General features: G+C 39.5%; 1 protein-coding gene across 1 annotated transcript; it reads left to right on the top strand.

Moving 5' to 3' along the window:
* Positions 1–13,067: 13,067 nt before the first annotated feature.
* cUnh11orf96 (chromosome Un C11orf96 homolog) lies at positions 13,068–14,496 on the top strand. Its single transcript, XM_079808881.1, has one exon. It carries the CDS (start codon positions 13,276–13,278, stop codon positions 13,642–13,644), a length of 369 nt encoding a protein of 122 aa, XP_079665007.1. The 5' UTR covers positions 13,068–13,275; the 3' UTR covers positions 13,645–14,496.
* Positions 14,497–19,188: the final 4,692 nt, after the last annotated feature.

Genomic DNA, 19,188 nt, shown 5'->3' with positions numbered 1-19,188 from the left:
ACCGCGAGTACCATGTTTTACCATGCCTAATATCGATCTAGCTCACTGCAGTGTGCAACAAGAGTCTCATAGTAGCCACAGAGTGAAGGCACAGTAGCATTATAACATAACTTTCAACACACTCAAATAATGTATCTAATATGATAAAACAGTGCTGCGTTACCCACATACGCATGACCGGGAGAAGCGGAAGCTCTTGTCTGCGGCATAATAAAAGCTCTACGAAATCAAGACGTCATCAAGCTACACCTTTGTTTTAAATAAGTGACCTCTAGCGGCAAAAAATTACATATTGTGGCTTTAATGCATCCTTGTTGAATAAAATAATTTTTCACCAAAAAAAAATGCTTTTGAACCGTACACTCTAATAAATGCTGGGTTAAAAATAACCCACGTTGGGTTGAAAATGGACTAACCCAGCAATTGGGTTGTTTTAACCCAGCAATTGGGTTTTTTTAACCAAACATTTAAAGGAACACTCCACTATTTTTGAACATGGGCTCATTTTCCAACTCCCCTAGAGTTAAACAGTTTAGTTTTACCGTTTTCAAATCCATTCAGCTGATCTCCGGGTCTGGCGGTAGCACTTTTAGCATAGCTTAGCATAGATCATTGAATCTGATTAGACCGTTAGCATCTCGCTCAAAAAAGGACCAAAGAGTTTCAATATTTGTCCTATTTAAAACTGGACTCTTCTGTAGTTACATCGTGTACTAAGACCGACGGAAAATGAAAAGTTGCGATTTTCTAGACCATTATGGCTAGGACTGCCTATTTTCAAAAATAGTGGAGTGTTCCTTTAACCCAACCACTGGGTTAAAACAACCCAAATGCTGGGTTAAAACAATCAAATTGCTGGGTTAGTCCATTTTCAACAGAACTTGGATTATATTTAACCCAGCATTTTTTTAGAGTGTAGTGTATGTTTTTAACAACGTTTCAAATTTTGTCATTCAAATTACACATGGGGGATGTAAAACATTTTATTATTGGGGTAACTAACAACTCAAAACTAGCCTTTTCAACAAACACACCTGTCCGTGTTCCCTTTTTTAAATGCATGTATTACGAGGTTTATTATATTTTGAAGGGTTGCTAGTCGTTCCAAGACGTTTGTTTTTACAACATGCATCCCACGTTTTCTGTGCAGATGGTTGGTAAGATACGCTCCTGCCTGCTTGCCTCTTCTCATTATTGATGAGTCACGGTCGAGTCCTTGTGTGGTTTGTTGAGTTAAATGGATGTCTCTGTCCACACACATCCCCACCAACCTTGAGAGACAAAGACCGTGTTAACTTGGTGGCGGCTGAGCAGCAGTCTGTTTTTTAAATTTTTGCATATTCCCTGGAGTTCAAGGCACATAGGGTCATATATAGGACTGTCACTCTATTAAAGAAAATATCCTTAAATATGGGAACGCCGCCTAACGAAAGCAATCTCAATGCCAGATATTATCAGAGAACTGCAAAATGTTTAGAAACTGCAAACCGTAAATCTCTTGCTCTTGCTTGTGGCTTCCAGTGATTTGTCGGCGCTCTTTAATTTGAGTTACTTGGTGTTCCTTTCTGCTCTGCTGGCAATGCAATGCCTTTCAGAGCTTCACCATAAAGACTGACCTGCTCCTGGAAATGGGGCTTCGGTTCTGGAATGCAGGGACCCTCGCTGTGTAATGGGATCACTGGCCATTATTTTTTCCACTACAATTAACTTTGTTACAACTTTCATTCCCAGAGTGTGCAGGGAGATCTGTTGTGTGTGCAACAACTCTTCTCAGCTCTTACTGAGAAAAATATCCTGTGCTCACAGTTAAAAGGACAGTCCAACTAAAAATGAAACTTTGGTCATCATTTACTCACTCTCAGGTTGTTTCAAACCCATATAACTTTCATTCATCTTCGAAACCCAAATTAAGATATTTTTGATGAAACCTGAGAGATTTCGGTGTGTTTGAAAGTCCAGCACTAAAACTTAACATAATCTTCATAAAAAGTTCTAGAAACCAATATGTTTTGAGCAGTTAAATCCAAGTCTTCTGGAATGATATGATCGCTTTATATGATGAACTGATTTAGTTTAGGCTTTTATTCACATATAAACATTGATCAACACACATCCATAGAGCTAATCAAATATTATAATCATGCTGGATTGGTGCGCAAGAACCAACGATGTTTGTTCTGGTGTGTCCACCCCAGCGTTTCCTACTAGTCGCCGAGAGTTGTAGAATGTTCAACTTTGAGTAAAATGCAGCGCTCCAGCCAACCAATCACAGTGGAGGAGGGGCGGGACAAATACAACACCGACCAACCGCCACATTCTGCTTGTACAACATCAACAGATGACAAGAAGCAGCATAATAACGGAACAGATTCATTTAAAACAAGAGCCAGAGCAAATACTTTACATTGTATCGACATTTTTATATAGAAACAATACAGAAACCAACTATCTATGAGATACTAGTAACACTTCTGTGGATATATCGGTATCATATAAGCAAAGCATCTCAACTGAAGAAGAAAAAAAAACAGCTGCGAAAAGTGCTAGGCGTTTCCAGCAGAGCTAAAAACACTGGTGAAAACACGCTTAGAGTGTGTTCACGCTTGTAGTTCGGTTCGTTTTGTCGGTCCTGGTCTGCTTTGCATTCACATTCACGGCATTTTAACACTGAACCTAAAGGCACAGGGATATGTTCACGACTTGATTGATCTGCTTTTATTGCGTATATTTTGAGACGGAACGTCTAAAACAATGTTGTGTGCGGGGATTGATGTGCTTGTTGTATGTGCGTAGCCTACATATGATGGTATTTTGGAACTCGTGAAGAGCTTATAGAATGTGTAAAGGAGTCAAAACGACGGCAGGAATCCCTCTGTCACACACACACACACACAATCTGCTGCGAGGAGAAGCGTCCTTTTTAGGGTCGCATCTTGTGACATCATGTCCTGTTTTCGGTTCGTTTACATGTCTTTGGTCCGCGCGTGTTGCGTACTTCATTCGAACCGCACCAGAGTTCGTTTGGAAGCGGACCTTTTTAGGGTGTTGTTCACACTTGGCATGTTTGGCTCGATTAAAACGAACCCTGGTGTGATTGCTCGGTTAGTGCGGTTCATTTGAACATATGTGATTGTGCCATCCGAACCCTGGTGCGCACCAAACAAGCAAACCGAGACCGCTAAAAAGATGGGTCTCGGTCCGCTTCCAAACAAACTCTGGTGCGGTTTGATTGATATATGAACGCAACACGGACCAAAGACATGTAAACGAACCAAAAACAGGACGTGATATCACAAGATGCGAAGCTACAAGTCAGCTGATTTGACGACGCGGAAAGATCGATGTATACAAAATGAGTAGAGGGCAAACGTGGAGCAACGAGGAGGTAAAGTGCCTCAAATATATGTGCAGATCTTGGAAATCCTGGTGCTGTTTTGAATGTTTTGAACATTTTATGAGCTCTTCGTGAGTTCTCAGCTGGTAAAAATAAAACCATATGAACACGCATAAAATTATCGCGTTTAATCCAGCACACAGCATTGTTTTGAATGTTCGGTAAGCAAGCTCTGTCGCGAAATATACGTCATAAAAGCCGACCAATCAGGTTGTGACCGTATCCCTATGCCTTTGGTTCTAAGTAACTTTAGGTTCACTGTTAAAAGTGCCAGTGTGAACGCTAAGCGGACCAGGACTATATGTTTTGTTTTTGTTTTTTGGTCCGGACCAAATTAACCGAACTACAAGTGTGAACGCACCCTTAGTGTGGTTCATTTGAATAAGTGTGAACGCTGCCATCCGAACCTTGCTGCGTACAAAACAAGCGAACCGAGGCAGCTAAAAAGATCTCGGTCCGCTTCCAAACGAACTCTGGTGCGGTTCAACTGAAATATGAACGCAACACGGACCAAAGACATGCAAACGAATCAAAAACGGGAAGATGAGACCCTAAAAGGATGAGACCCCACTCTGAACGCTAGCGGACAAGGACTAAATGTTTTTCTTGGGGGGTCCTGACCAAACTAACCAAGCGAACCAAACTACAAGTGTGAACGCGCCCTTAGGGGGCTCGGTCCGCTTATTTGGTGCGCACCAGGGTTCGGATTGTAGCGTTCACACTTATTCAAATGAAGCGCACTAACAGAGCAATCCCACCAAACCTGCCAAGTGTGAACTCACCTTAGTTTCTGCAAAAACCAATAAGGTTTGGTCTTGTGTGTCGCGCAAACATCTTGCAATTTACAATAAGGTTTGTTCAAACATGTTCTAGTTTCTTCAAGAACCAGGGAAGTTTGTTCTCATGTATCATGCAAACACGTTTGAGTTTCTGCATAAAAAAATGGGTTTATTCTTGTGTGTTACACAAACACGGTTGTGTTTCTGCAAGAACCAGTGAGGTTTGTTCAAACGTTCATATGGATTTCTTTTACGATCTCTTTTGTTTTGGTGGAATGGACTTTCAAAGGAGGGACAGAAATCTCTCATATTTTTTGTGTTCGAACAAACGTCTTATGGGTATGGAATGACATGAGGGTGAATAACTGATGAGAGAATTTTTATTTTTGGGTGAACTAACCCTTTACCATAGATGGATTTTCAAAATGATACTCTTTGGAACCTTCATGGTACCTCTTGCCAGAGCACCTTTAAATAAACTTTTGGCATAGTGTCCAGTATGCTTTCAACGTTTCTCAATAGCACTGGGATCATAACCGAAAGATCAACCAACAGAAAAACAGCTTGTTTGGGAAGTCCAATGACCCGTGTCCTGCCAGGATCCTCTCTCACAGTAGCCTTTCAGTAGCCTTCATTAGCATGGGTTTGTTTTCAGCACCTGCCTTAGAACTGGAAACGGTCCAACCGCAAGGGCTGTCATGTTACATCAGAGTCATGCAAACCATGCCTCTCGTCCTCTTTGTCATGTGAGTTGGACTTGGAACCAAAGGGGTGGAAGTTGCTTCTTTTTAACGAGAGATTAGAGGTGACAAACATGCTTGAAATTGCTTTGGATTGAAGCATCTGTTGAATGACTACTTACAAAGTACACAACTTTTTGTCTCGCTTGGCTGACCTGAGCTCGAGCTTCATGAAGACACGTTCCCGCTCCTCCTAATTCTCAGATCAGAGAGCTGCGTCACGAGTCTAGACGCAGAAGCCTAACAGAAACATGTGCGGCATCGGCACAAATCCATTAGACATTGGCAGTGTTGTGTCTTTTGAAGTCAAGGCCTGTCTTTTTACTCCCACCAATACTAAGACCCAGGTCTCCGTCTGTCTTAGGGGAAAACTCCTCCTTTTCCCAGCAGAACTCTGGAACAAAAACAACATCTCTTCCAAGTACATTGCACTCACCACCATTTAGATCAGTTTTATGTTTCCTCCCACAATACAGAGTCCAACAGAGCTACTTAATTGTAATTTGTTTTATTACATACAGAAAGAGATGGACTAGCTTTGTGGAGGCGAATCCATTTTTAGGCCCTGATATTGTCTTGCTTGACGGATATCTAATTTCTGACTGTTTATGTCTGGGCATGCACAATATATCGGTACAGTATCAGTTATCAGATTTATCATTATCAGTATGGATATTTAATTGTTTATGCTCATTTCCTCAATTTTTCAGGCTCTTCCAAGCTTTATAACTCCAGGGGGTTAAAGGAACACGTCGACTTTTTGGGACTTTAGCTTATTCACCGTATCCCCCAGCGTTAGATAAGTCCATACATACCATCCTCCTCTCTGTGCGTGCCATATGCACCAACTGCTAGCCTAGCTTAGCACAAAGACTGGAGGTAAATAGCTCCAGCTAGCCTACTGTTCAATAAGTGACAAAATAATGCCAACATTTTCCTATTTACATGTTATTTTGTCACTTATTGAGCAGTAGGCTAGCTGGAGCCATTTACCTCCAGTCTTTGTGCTAAGCTAGGCTAGCGGTGGGTGCGTCAGTCATGGCACGCACGGAGATGAGATTGGTATGTATGGGCTTATCTAATGCTGGGGGATACGGTGAATAAGCTAAAGTCCCAAAAAGTCGGCGTGTTCCTTTAATAAAGGCATTTGATTTGTGTAAGAAAAATATCCATATTTAAAACTTTATAAACTAAAGTAACTAGCTTCCAGACGGCCTACACAAGTCGGAGTAACCTCTGACGTAATGTATGTAGCTTAAGCTTTGACGCCTCTCGCGGTTTAAAGATATAGGGCTGGGCAACAAACTCAAGCTCCTCGTCTCTAATATCAAATTTCTCAGATATTTCTAATTTGTGAACAGTGTTTTGTTTTGCTCTATCCTTCTGTGCTTCTGCTTTCGTCAACGCGTCAGGTCAGAGATCAGTCTTTCACCGTAAATCGATGCATACGGCCGTCTTTTGGAAGCTAGTTATTTTAGTTTATAAAAGGTTTAAATACGGATATTTTTCTTACACAAACGCATCGTTTCGCTTCAGAAGACCTTTATCAACCCCGGAGCCGGATGGATTACTTTTATGGATGGATGCACCTTTTTTGGGCTTCAAAATCTCAACCCCCATTCACTGCCATTATAAAGCTTGGAAGAGCCAGGAAATGTTTTAATATAACTTGGATTGTATTCATCTGAAAGAAGAAAGTCATATACACCTAGGATGACTTGAGGGTGAGTACATCATGGGGTAATTAAAATTTTTGGGTGAACCACCCCTTTAAATGTAATTTTTAGCAAATCTCAAAACGACTGTCCATTTTTCATAATGTACATTATAATGTCGTGATGCATACATTCACATGTAGCATTTAAAACACACTTCTTTTATTAATTTAGACAAAATTCTAGCATACTCAAAGTGTTATACTTTTCATCCTCATATTTACTGACATATTTGAGTTGGTTATAAAATAAATAACCTGTTTAGGTAATATAAGTAACTTATGTTTATGTGCTATCCATTACAGGACTGGAATGTTTTGGTCCGTGTTGGAGAAGTCAGTATGTTATGCCTCTGCTAATTTTGGATGTTATACTGAGCGAGTGGCCTACATGGGAATGTGTCTATGTTGTGCTATAAATAGGCTATATGGCTTTTCGGCCCCTGTTATGAGGCCAAGTTCAAGAAAAATAAAGTGGCTCGGGTGGTATTTTCACCTTTTTTTTATTATGTAAACAGACAGACCTCTTAATGTGACAACAAATTTGTTTTTGCTCCTTATAAACACAGGAGAACCAAATCAAGCAGGATTTATTGTTTTGGGATGTTGCTTTGTTACTGTATGTTATCATTTAATGTAATGGTTCAATGTGTGTCCAGGTTGTTTTAGCGGACGATATTGGTATGTAAAAAAAGAAAAAAGAAATATATATATGTAATATGTGTTCTATAAATCTGTTTTCTTTTTTTGTCTTGTACAGCCTTCCCCCTCAACCCCATCAGTATGGTTCTCAACCTTGACTCCAAGGCCCCCCACTGTCAAAGATAATATTTAAATTAAGTAAATACAAATTAAACTAAAATTTAAGTGAAAACGTCCAGAATTGTTAAAATAACTGAATGTTCTTTAGGGTTTACACTTGTTATTACCAATGAATTTACATGACTTTTCCAGTTGGTGATAAATATATTTATTTTTTACTTACAAATAGCAATTTCTACCCGATAAAATCAGTTTAAGATCTTATAAATTAACAGGACTTTTTCCAGATCTAGAAATCACACTTTTAAAATTCCCTCATAAATCCAGATTTTGCAAGACCATGATAATGCTGGATAAACCAGCATCAAACCAGCACCAAACCAGAATTATTATATTTTCATATAATTTAGCATTATCTTTAATATGCCCAGTAATAAGTTATAAATCAAAATAATTATCATCAAAGCTCAACAGATATGAAACAGCCTGCCTGTTTGAGTGAACCAAAGCTCCTTAAATTTGTTGAAGCACAAATTTTTTTTTTTTTATTTAAATTTAAATACAAATGTTAATTAAAAACAAATATAGCTATAAATATGGTTAGATATAGCTGCAAGCAGCAATAACGGGGTTCAAACACTTTAAGGCCTTTAAAAACATGCGTAAAAAGGTATTATGTAACCACCTAGAATATATCATAGATGGAAAAGACCATTAACAGCCAAAACAGGCAATTTACTAAGGAAATATATGTTTTAAAGCTTTTTAACAGTTCTCGAGGTTGAGCCAAATACCCAAGACTAGTTTGCGAAAGTTTTTGAAAAATCTCCAATATTTAACGAACGATTTGATTGACAGTGGCGGTCCTAGAGGTAAAGTTGCTCAGAATGAGGAGTTCTATGTGGTATGAATGTTATGGGCACATGCAAAACAATCGTGTGATATACAATCCTTTAAGTATGTGAAGAACACAAAGGTGCCCCCCCAGGTGACACTGCGTTTTCAAGTCAATCGTAATTAAAGCCTTTTTATATGTTTTTTTCCAAGCGGCAACCTCCCGCAGTTTCTCTTGAAGCCAATACGGAAGTGACTTAAACTGCAATTCATCGACTGGCCGCTAGGGACTGGCTCCAGAAGGGAGCAGAATCTCATTGAGCCCCATGTTAAAATGCCCAACTTTACAGCAGAAAAAAAACATGTTTACAGCCTGGTACAAATTGTGGTTTCGGTCTATATAACTAATTTTGCCCTTCATGACAACTGTGAGGGGGGAGATTTTTTTTATGACTCATTCGTTAACATTATATAAAGCTTTAAAGTTCTGCATAATTAAGGGCATGGCCACTTTGAGTGACAGGTGGATAGACATTTATCTGCTGTCTGTTAGTCATCACGTCACCTCAGCTCCGCCCACGTCCCGCCTCTTCGCCCATTTTCTGTTATCCAGGAGTAATGCGCGATGACGCTCTGCCAAGATGGCAACGGACAGCTCGTCCCTACTTTACACTTCAAATAATACGTCCATTTTTTTTACAGTCTATGGTTCTTTCATTATATAGTGCCTCCAAGTGGCCAGTCGGCGCATTCTTTTTTCACACGACCACAGACCGAGCCTATACATCGTTGAAATTCTCACATTCCGTTCAAGAAGGTTAGCTGTTTTAGTAAAAATGGCCACGCCCACTTAGAACGTTTTGGCATTCCGACGCGGATGTGAATCAAAATTGCTACTTTTTTTCCCAATAATTATTGACAATCGCACTCTAGAGAATATTTATGCACTGGTTTGGCTCCGATTTGGCGAAAAACCTAGGATTATAGTTCGCAAAAGTAGGTTTTTAAAAAAATTCAAAAATAAGCGGAAATCTCACCGGCAAAATTTCGCCGGCGACCATTGAACCCAAGTTGTGCTTTTGTTAGTATTGAACCAAGGATTCCAATGATATAAGACACTTGAGCCATACTTTTGATCACTGTAGCGCCACCATCAGGCCGATTGGGGCGAGCATTGGTGACATTGTAGACAGGGTGAGAACTACCATCCTTCAAAGTTTCAAGTCTCTACGACTTACGGTTTGGTCTCCCCGAAGAATGCTGATCCTTGGAAATTCTAACAATTACAATAGGGTTTCAGCGACGCACTTGAAAAATTAAATAATTAAAGACATTTTAAAAATGTTAAAAAAAAATTGGAATTAGCAAATTAGAATAACAAGAAAATGTAAGTTTAAATTCCGTACATACTCATGCAATGTGATTCATAGGAAAACATACAATTTGTAATAAAAAAGGTACCTTTAACCCTACTAACTAACCACCAGTGCAAAAACGTGCAATTAATAATTTAGCACCAATTTGGCAAAAGGAGTCTGTGTTGATTTGTAAATCTTTTGCTTCTGTAACCGGTGTCATTGGCAAGGGGTTCGAGCTTGAGGATGGAGAGGCTCCTAAAATCCTGTCTGTTAAGTTTTTTCAGGATTACCCAGCTGTCCCGTGCTGTATTTATTTTAAGTGTTCAAAATACCAGCAGCTGTGGCTGATCATGCAGGTATAGAGGGTTACGACTAAAATATCTCTCATCTCTTTGACTGGCATATCACTGTTTGTTTTTTTCATAGATGGAGGCAAATGTATTTCTATATTGTTTTTGGCATTGTTTAGATATAAAAAATAGTACATAAAGAGGGTATGGTACGTGCGTATTTAACCCCTCTTTGCTGTACTTTTCTTTCTGCATTTTGTACTGCTTAGTCCAGAAACAAGCTATTAATCAACTTGACAAGGCGTTCCTGCAACACGTGGTTTGTGTAGTTGTCCTTGACATCATTACATGAGGTCACCTGATTGATAATACCCTAGCGGGTGGATGATCGTGCATGTCTGCAAGTGTCTCATGCCTCTGCCCAAAATAGATGTTACTTCGAGTAGAATTTACGGTAACCTTGACGTCTGAAATATAGGCTGAGTAGTGTGATAGAGACGGTGAGCTGGCACCGTTAGAGTTTCCTGTTTTGCTTTTAATGGGTCATCATCAGGGTCCATGACAAAACGGGAACTGCCACGGTGTGTTACGTCACAATATCCAGTCCCTATAATTTCACACATGGCTCCCGAAATGTCTCTGGGCTCATCAGACATGCCTGACAGGGACTATTCGAGGGTTAATGACAGATCTGAATGGTACAGGAAAATAGAGTAAGAGTAAAGTGAGAGCTGATGAAACTCATTATGGTGGTGAGATCATAGTCGTGGCACTGCGAGGTGAGATTCTTGCCGTGTGCATGTCGCTGAGATTACGACATCTCTAGTAAAGGAAAAAAATAGTTCATAGATAGTCATCAACCCTCCATGTCCTTGTCCTTATCTGGCTGGGTAGCAATGGCAGCATCATTCAATTTCCTTTAATTATATGTATTCTAGATGTGGGATTCACCTGTTTAAGTAAAAACAACTCTTTAAAATATGTAATAATAATAAAACAAATGTAATATTAAACAATTAAAGAATCTATTTACATATATGTGTGTGTGTGCAATAAATTATATTTATAATTTTTCTCTGTGTTCTGTTTTCTATTCTGTTTACAAGTAAAAAAATATATATAAATCCCATTTAAAACTGAATGAATCGATAAAAATGATTTTACTTGTACAAGTGAATCTCACAAAAACATGTCCAAGTCACATAAAAAAAATATTATTGTACATAAAATAAAGCCTGTTTTCAAAACCAGGATTTTTTGGCATTTCATTCTCAGAACTGTACAATGAAAACGATAATTTAATAAATTGTAAAGTACATTTCACAGCAGTAGTTCATGGATAACATTTTTGAAAGAAAAATATTTTTTACAGTAATTGAAAATAATGGGTTTTGGAAATAAAAAGACCAGACATAGTACATTAAAGGGTTACTTCAGCAATTAGCTTGTCTGGCTATCACCAGACCAAGCTCAATTTAATATTGAACATTGGTCTGGGGAGTCTGCTCTGTATTTTGTACTGCACAAATCACTGGCGTGATAAACGAGCATAAATTAAATGACTCTGTACGCAATTGGATAGTCATTCAACCAATCAGACCACAAGAGGCGTGATCAACGGGCAACGACCCATCGCTTCTCTATCCGTCATTATGTTAAACCCGCCAATAGCACGCCAGGTGGATAAGCCAGTCTGTGATTTGTTCCCGCAAAAGTGTAACAAAAACAGTAGAAATGAATGTACAGGTCTCCAGCTGAGTTGTAGGGCGAAATCAAATCGCCGGCAGATCAGGCTGGGTTTACCCAGTCTAGCGATTAACATTAAGCTTTGTACCAGTAGAAACCCAGTAGTATATTCGAATTATGGTACTTTCCCCACTCATATCCCCCTGAGACGAGAGAACTATGCATTTTATTTCTGGAAAAAAAACTCTGATGACGCAAATATCATAATTTTGCGTCATCGGAGGATTTTTTGGCCAGAGGCTAAAGACTACAGGCAGTAGAAGGAGTTAGTTCTGCATGTTTTCAACCGGCCCACAGGGAAGAGATCTCACTCACAGAATGTAAATGCGCACGGCCGCTCTGCTCGGGCATTCATAACGGAGCGGTTTCAACTTTTCAATGAATTCCTATGAAAGTTTAGCTTCGTAAGGAACGCCGTTTCTGGGTCCAAGCCTCAACTCGTTTCACTTGAGAATGCCATCGACGGCCGTTTATGAGCGCTATTTATTCATATTAAACATCAAACATTTAAAAAAGTTAAACATTTTAAATACTTACAGTCTCTGTGCTCACAACGTCGCAGACATTAATATTTTAACGATTTATAAAAGATGAATCACTGTCTGGCCATCTGGAATTTTGGTATGGAAATAAAGGTTATGATTATATATTTTTTGTAGTATTACACCACATTGTGTGTTTTTCTTGTGGTATGAGATAGAGCATTTGGATTCGGAAGCGCTGCCGCATATTTTATTTAAATGAAAAACAAAACGTCTGTGGGGGTGGTGTCATGGTGGGCAAGTGATAACCAATAGCCGTGGCTTTGGGAGTGGCCTCGTAGGGCAGCGAAGCAAGTGCATTCTGGGAGTTGTTGTCTTTCATCCACACAAAAATACATTTTCTGTCTTTTCTCAGTCTAGAAGGCACCAAATTCAAAAATAATTTCACATTTCTACTACATAAATGACCCAGTTTAAATACACATTCATCTTCCCAGCGCTGAAGTGCCCTTTTAATGAAAATGTCAAGGAAAAATGTGTTTAATTTTGTTAAACAGTTGTAGTGGTTCTAAAACAGCTTAATTTTCTTAACGCAAAATGACTGTCTTCTCTTTATTTTTGATGTGATCTGAATTTGACCCCCATATGTATTTGTATAGTATGATGTATAGATTTCTACAAAGCTTTTGTTCCCCTAAACAGCCATTTTTCTGTTCCTGGCCATTGGTTTACTTCTCCCTTTTCTGATTCCCTCTGCCTCAGTTCCTCTTCTCTCCTGCACCTCCCACCTCTCCTTTCCCAACTCCCTCTCTGGCTGGCATTTATTTCAAGGATCTGATTTGGAGGGACTGGTATGGCAGCCGGAACCATGACTGTTCGCAGTGGGTGGGCGGAGCCAGAGCGGAGCGGGGAGGGAGTGAAGCGGTATAAAAGCCAGAGCTGGTTCATCCCTGTCAGTGGCACGCTCAGAAACGACAGAGACACAGACGGAGGGAACCGATATTCGCCTTCTGGAAGTTGTTGTCTCCAGCTGTTTGTTAGCATCACCTTCTGTCAAGAAGGATACAAGGAAAAGAGAAAGCTACTTCAAAAGCTTCACCACAGGGAAACCTGGAGAATTGCAAGAATCTCCTAACATCTCAGAAGACGAACGGCCAGCCCTTGCCATCCAGATACATGGCTGCCCGTCCGATGGAGACGGTGGGTTTCGCCGTTCTCCCCGCACACATCTTGGCATCGGCCATGGAGGAGTTTCCCCAGCAGCTACCAGTGCCCAAGTGTCTGGCTAGGTGCCGAAACCGTCCCCGGCGGCCCCGAGACGCCCGCTTCAAGACCCAGCCGGTGACTTTTGCAGAGATCGCCGAAGTGGAGGAGGAAGGGGCTTCCCCTCTGGAGGAAGAACGCGCCAGACGGTCCTTCCTTCAGTCGCTGGAGAGTCTCAGGAGAAGCACACAGACCTTGCACCACGCGGGATCCACACAGAGCTGCCGCACCACATCTGCACAGGCTAGCCTGGACTCCAGTGACTCAGACTCGGCTCAATGAGAAGAGAGGAAGGTCTGAAGGATGACAGGACTGGAATTCAATGCATTTCGCACATATATTCCTGTAAAATTCCTCATTCACATCCGTTAATCTATAGTAGTTATGATTCCAGTCGAGTAAAACTGGCACAATAATTGTTTACCTCTTCTGCAAGAGCAAAGTTGTAGCACATTGGAAGATATCAGAAACCACGTAAATGCTTACGCAAATTCCTTTTTTTTTATCGTATGAGACTCGAGGACCGGTGAGGTTTCATCTGTAATGAACTTGACAAGAAACATGATTCCGATTCCATTTGAATAGACTGATGTTATTCATGTCCCTTGTGCCTGCTTGAGATTGCACAGTCGAATGGGTCCTCCACTGCTGGGCAGGATGTAGACTGTCCCATTTTGTTATAATTCATTGCTGAGTTGACGAACAAACTAAAAGAGGTACAACAGAGATGTATTTTTACAGAAAATAATCCGCATTCAGACAAGGTTTTAAACCCTGATGTCCATGTCTGCCAGAATGGTGAACTTACTAATGAACTCGACGAGGAGCAAATTATTGTACTTTTCAAATGTATCTTATATTTATTCACAGATTATTTTGTTATAACATAGTGATTTTTAGAGAATTGTTCTGTTGACACTGTGGACTTGTAAAGTCACTATCACTGTATGTAAGAGAAAAAAAGCCTTTATACTTCAATTTGACTATTATCTTTGTTAATTTGTTTCATACTTTCTTTCATAGTTATATAAATAAACTTTATAACATTGAATTCATTGTCTCATTTATTGTCACATTTAGAGGTGTCAACCAAAAAATATGAAACTATACTAAATAAATCATACAAGTGCTTTTATCTGACTCTCATTATCTTTATCTCATTCTTGTCTTTATTGGTTTCATACTTAGAATATACAAATAAACATTGGGTTTGTCCTTTGACAGCTCCAAATGCTAAAAAAGTGAGAAAATTTAAATAAAGTGAGTAAAATGGGGTTAAAAGAAAAGTGTAGGGAAGTCTGGACTCTTCATTATATATAACATTGAACTATTATGGCTTCTCACAATAATGATCACCTATTATCTCAGATGACAGCATGTGTTTACATGTTGTCCACATCCACATTTACAAAACCACATTTGACCGGCCCCTATCTGGACTCCTTCCTCAACGTCTGATTTCTATCAGCCAATACAGATGGCATGTAAAAATAGCATCTCATGACTTGTCTTCTGATCTAGTTACATTATAGGAAATCTTGCCTCTCCATCCAACTGGGGATTGTTCAGTGTTGTGAAAGGCTATGCTTGACACAAAACTGTGTGACTGAGTTTATTTACGTTTGAGGAGTTAGCCTTTGACCCACTGTGTGAGACTAATTCATCATCTCCATGCTTTCTGACGTGGCAGGCAATATTTCAGTTTGAATATTATTAACATTAAATGTGAAGTGTGTAAGCCGTTTCACTCAGATAGACGTCACATTAGGGAAGAATAGACTATCACAACTTCCATTTCATGCTGACTTTAAAGAGCACAGACAATGAAGAGTGTCTGTACAAGAATGAAACTTTGTAGTGTGCATGTATAGGGTGCCTGTGTTCAAATCAAGTATACTTTGAAAGGCTATACATTCGACTACACTAAGCATTCACGTCAAAACTGAAGTAACGTTAGACTTTGAGCAAACATTTTAATCATTACCATTGGTGTCATGTATACACGGACGGACAGACTAATGAAGATGCTTGACTATGCAAAACATTCTTTAGCGCAGTGAACATGCATAAAGTCATTAAAATGGAAGTTGTCTCTTTGTCTTCCATATTGTGATATATTCGAGTGAAACGGCTTCTCAAACAACCACATTTGTTCCAGTTTAATATGTCACTGCATATTAAACTGGATATGGGAACACATTTAAACATAAACAAATCACCTTTAACAGTTTTTTTCTTCGGAGGAAATATCCTTGTTCATCCCCCCTTTCTGCTGCGAAGCGCCTCAGTAACCTACTTTGCGTGGTGTGGTTGCCATGGTGATAGTGAGGTCAGCGAAATATGATGTTTTGGAACTGTTGGGAAAACAAACTTTATGTTCATTTCCACCAGACCGTCTTCTCTCTCTCTCTCTCTCTCTCTCTCTCTCTCTCTCTCTCTCTCTCTCTCTCTCTCTCTCTCTCTCTCTCTCTCTCTCTCTCTCTCAATTCAATTCAAAAGAGCTTTATTGACATGACAAATTGTACATTGTATTGCCAAAGCATTTATATGAGCATGAAAATATAAAAATGGGAGGAATGACAGAATTATTTCTTAATCAGTCTATTTACATATATAGACCTTGCTTCTTCCATCAAGCTAAATACACCCCTTTATATATATATATGCATCATTTCTTAAGCTTTAATTTTTGTACTCTTTTCAGAACTAACATCATTTTTGAACATCATGAACTTTAAAATATAAATATGACACTGCAAATTTATCTGAATACAGGAGCTTTGGCGAGTGCGTAATGTGCGCTGAACAAAAACAGCCTTTAATTAAAAACATCATGTTCCCAGCAGGCATTTGGACTGGCCCCACTGTTCTTGGTTATATAACAGATTGTACTTATTGCTTATTCCTTGCCGAACGAAGATCTGATGAAAATGTTCCTGAGAAGGTTGTGCGCCAAGGAAAACATGACTGAGTTGTATTTTGCAATGCATCCTTTGTATCTTTAAAACACAAAATATATGTATGTCATCCTATTCTAAGTAGACTGTTTATTTCCCTCTTGACCTGGCAAGAATTCAAGTGAGTGGGCTTGAAACGTGACTGAATCACTAGAGGAAAACAGTGATTCGTTTTTACAGGCTGGCGTTTATTAACTCTTTCCCTGCCATTGAATTTTCTGCCATATGAGAGAACACTTCCCCGCTATCTACAGACATTTCTGTAATTTTTAAGACGCTTCCCAGGCATCGACAGAATTTTCTTTAATTTATGAGACAATGCTTCGCTGCCATCGACAGATAGAATTTTCGGTAATATACAAGACCTCTTTGCCATTGGTGGCCGAAATTTTTAGTCATTTATGAGACGCTTCCATGCCATTGACAGAACTTTCCGTCATTTATGAGACAACACTTCCTCGCCATCGACGGATGGAATTTTCTGTCATTTATGAGACAGTCGACTGAATTTTCCATAATTTATGAGACGTTTCCCTGCCATCGACGGAATTTTCTGTCATTTATAAGACAATCGACAGAATTTTCCATACATTTCCATAATTTATGAGACAACGCTTCCCTACCATCGACAGAATTTCCTGTAATTTATGAGACAACGCATCCCTACCATTGACAGAATTTCCTGTAATTTATGAGACAAGCTCCCATGCCATTGACGGAACTTTCCGTCATTTATGAGACACCACTTCCCCGCCATCGACGGGTGGAATTTTCCGTCATTTATGAGACACCACTTCCCCGCCATCAACGGATGGAATTTTCCGTCATTTATGAGACAGTCGACTGAATTTTCCATAATTTATTAGACACCGCTTCCCTGCCATCGACGGAATTTTCTGTAACTTATGAGACAATCGACAGAATTTTCCATACATTTCCATAATTTATGAGACAACGCTTCCCTACCATCGACAGAATTTCCTGTAATTTATGAGACAACGCATCCCTGCCATTCCCCGCCATAGTCGGATGGAATTTTCTGTCATTTATGAGACAATCGACGGAATTTTTTATAATTTATGAGACAACGCTTCCCTGCCATAGACAGAATTTTCTGTCATTTATGAGACAATGGACAGAATTTTTTATAATTTATGAGGCAACTTTTCCCTGCCATCGACAGAATTTTCTTTCATTTATGAGATAATGGACGGAACTTTCCATAATTTATGAGACAACGCTTCCCCACCATCGACGGATGGAATTTTCCGTCATTTATGAGACAATCGACAGAATTTTCCATAATTTATGAGACAACTTTTCCCTGCCATCGACAGAATTTTCTTTCATTTATGAGATAATGGACGGAACTTTCCATAATTTATGAGACAACGCTTCCCCACCATCGACGGATGGAATTTTCCGTCATTTATGAGACAACGCTTCCCTGCCATCGACGGAATTTTCTGTCATTTATGAGACAATCGACAGAATTTTCCATACATTTCCATAATTTATGAGACAACGCTTCCCTACCATCGACAGAATTTCCTGTAATTTATGAGACAACGCATCCCTGCCATTCCCCGCCATAGTCGGATGGAATTTTCTGTCATTTATGAGACAATCAACGGAATTTTCCATAATTTATGAGACAACGCTTCCTTGCCATCAACAGAATTTTCTTTCATTTATGAGACAACGCATCCGTGCCATTGACGGATGGAATTTTACGTCATTTATGAGACAATGCTTCCCTGCCATCAACTGGATTTTCCGTTATTTATGAGACAATTCTTCCCTGCCATCAACTGGATTTTCCGTTATTTATGAGACAATGCTTCCCCGCCATCGACGGATGGATTTTTTCATCATTTAACGCTTCCCTGCCATCGACAGATGGAATTTTCCGTAATTTATGAGAGAACGCCTCTCCGCCATCGACGGATTGAATTTTCCATCAATTATGAGACAATGCTTCCCCGCCATTGACAGAATTCTCCTTCACTTATGAGACAACGCTTCCCTGCCATTAATATAATTTTTCGTCATTTATGACACATCTCCGCCATTGACAGAATTTTCCAGCTTAAAGATGAAATGCTCAGGTAAATGAGGAATTTGTCCCTTTTTTGGAAACTCTTAGATCCATTTTCACCACATGGCACTCAACAGAAGATCGGAAGTCAGATTTGGGGAAAACTGTACATATAAGAGGTCTTTTTTTTCAATCATTTGAATGCATTTTATTGCTTATTCATCTGACTTTTGCTTCTCATGCTGTTGCCTGTTCAAGGCTGTCTGGGCTCTGTCTGCAAAAGCATGAGTTTGCTGAAACCCTGACCTACATTCTCATATGCCATGAAGCAGAACCCTTTGGGATTTGGGTCAGAACCAAAAAGCACATAACTGGAAGCACCATGTTGCCCTTGTTCTCCCAGTGTCTGTCTGTTTCTCTCATTGACCTGATAGAGACAAGGATACTGAATGAGCAGAGGGTAACCTATTTACACACTCTCATTTCCTCAAACCATCAATGAGGCGGTTGGCAATTGATGACATGTAAAGAATTATTAATATATCTGTCAGGGTAAATAAATAAATTGATATACTGTGAGCATGATATAGGGTGCTGTACTTCATTTTGACCATATAAACAGCTAATTCTGCTCTGGATAGATGCACAGAAGTTTTCGATGCTGTCAAGTTTCTGACATTTGTGAGAAATATTGATCAGAAGCCATCTTGTGTCTGTGATTATGAACATATCTGGGCCTTCTTTTTAATGCTTTGCTGACATTTCCATTTTGTGCTCAGACACAGAGATAACCTAGTTTGAGAGTTTTGTATTTGCCAAAGTAAACGTCTA

The sequence above is a fragment of the Gobio gobio genome, assembly GCF_949357685.1.
Source record: "Gobio gobio genome assembly, chromosome: 25".
Classification (NCBI taxonomy): domain Eukaryota; kingdom Metazoa; phylum Chordata; class Actinopteri; order Cypriniformes; family Gobionidae; genus Gobio; species Gobio gobio.
The sequence above is the reverse complement of the archived record's forward strand: the minus strand, read 5'-3'. Positions and strand labels throughout refer to the sequence as shown.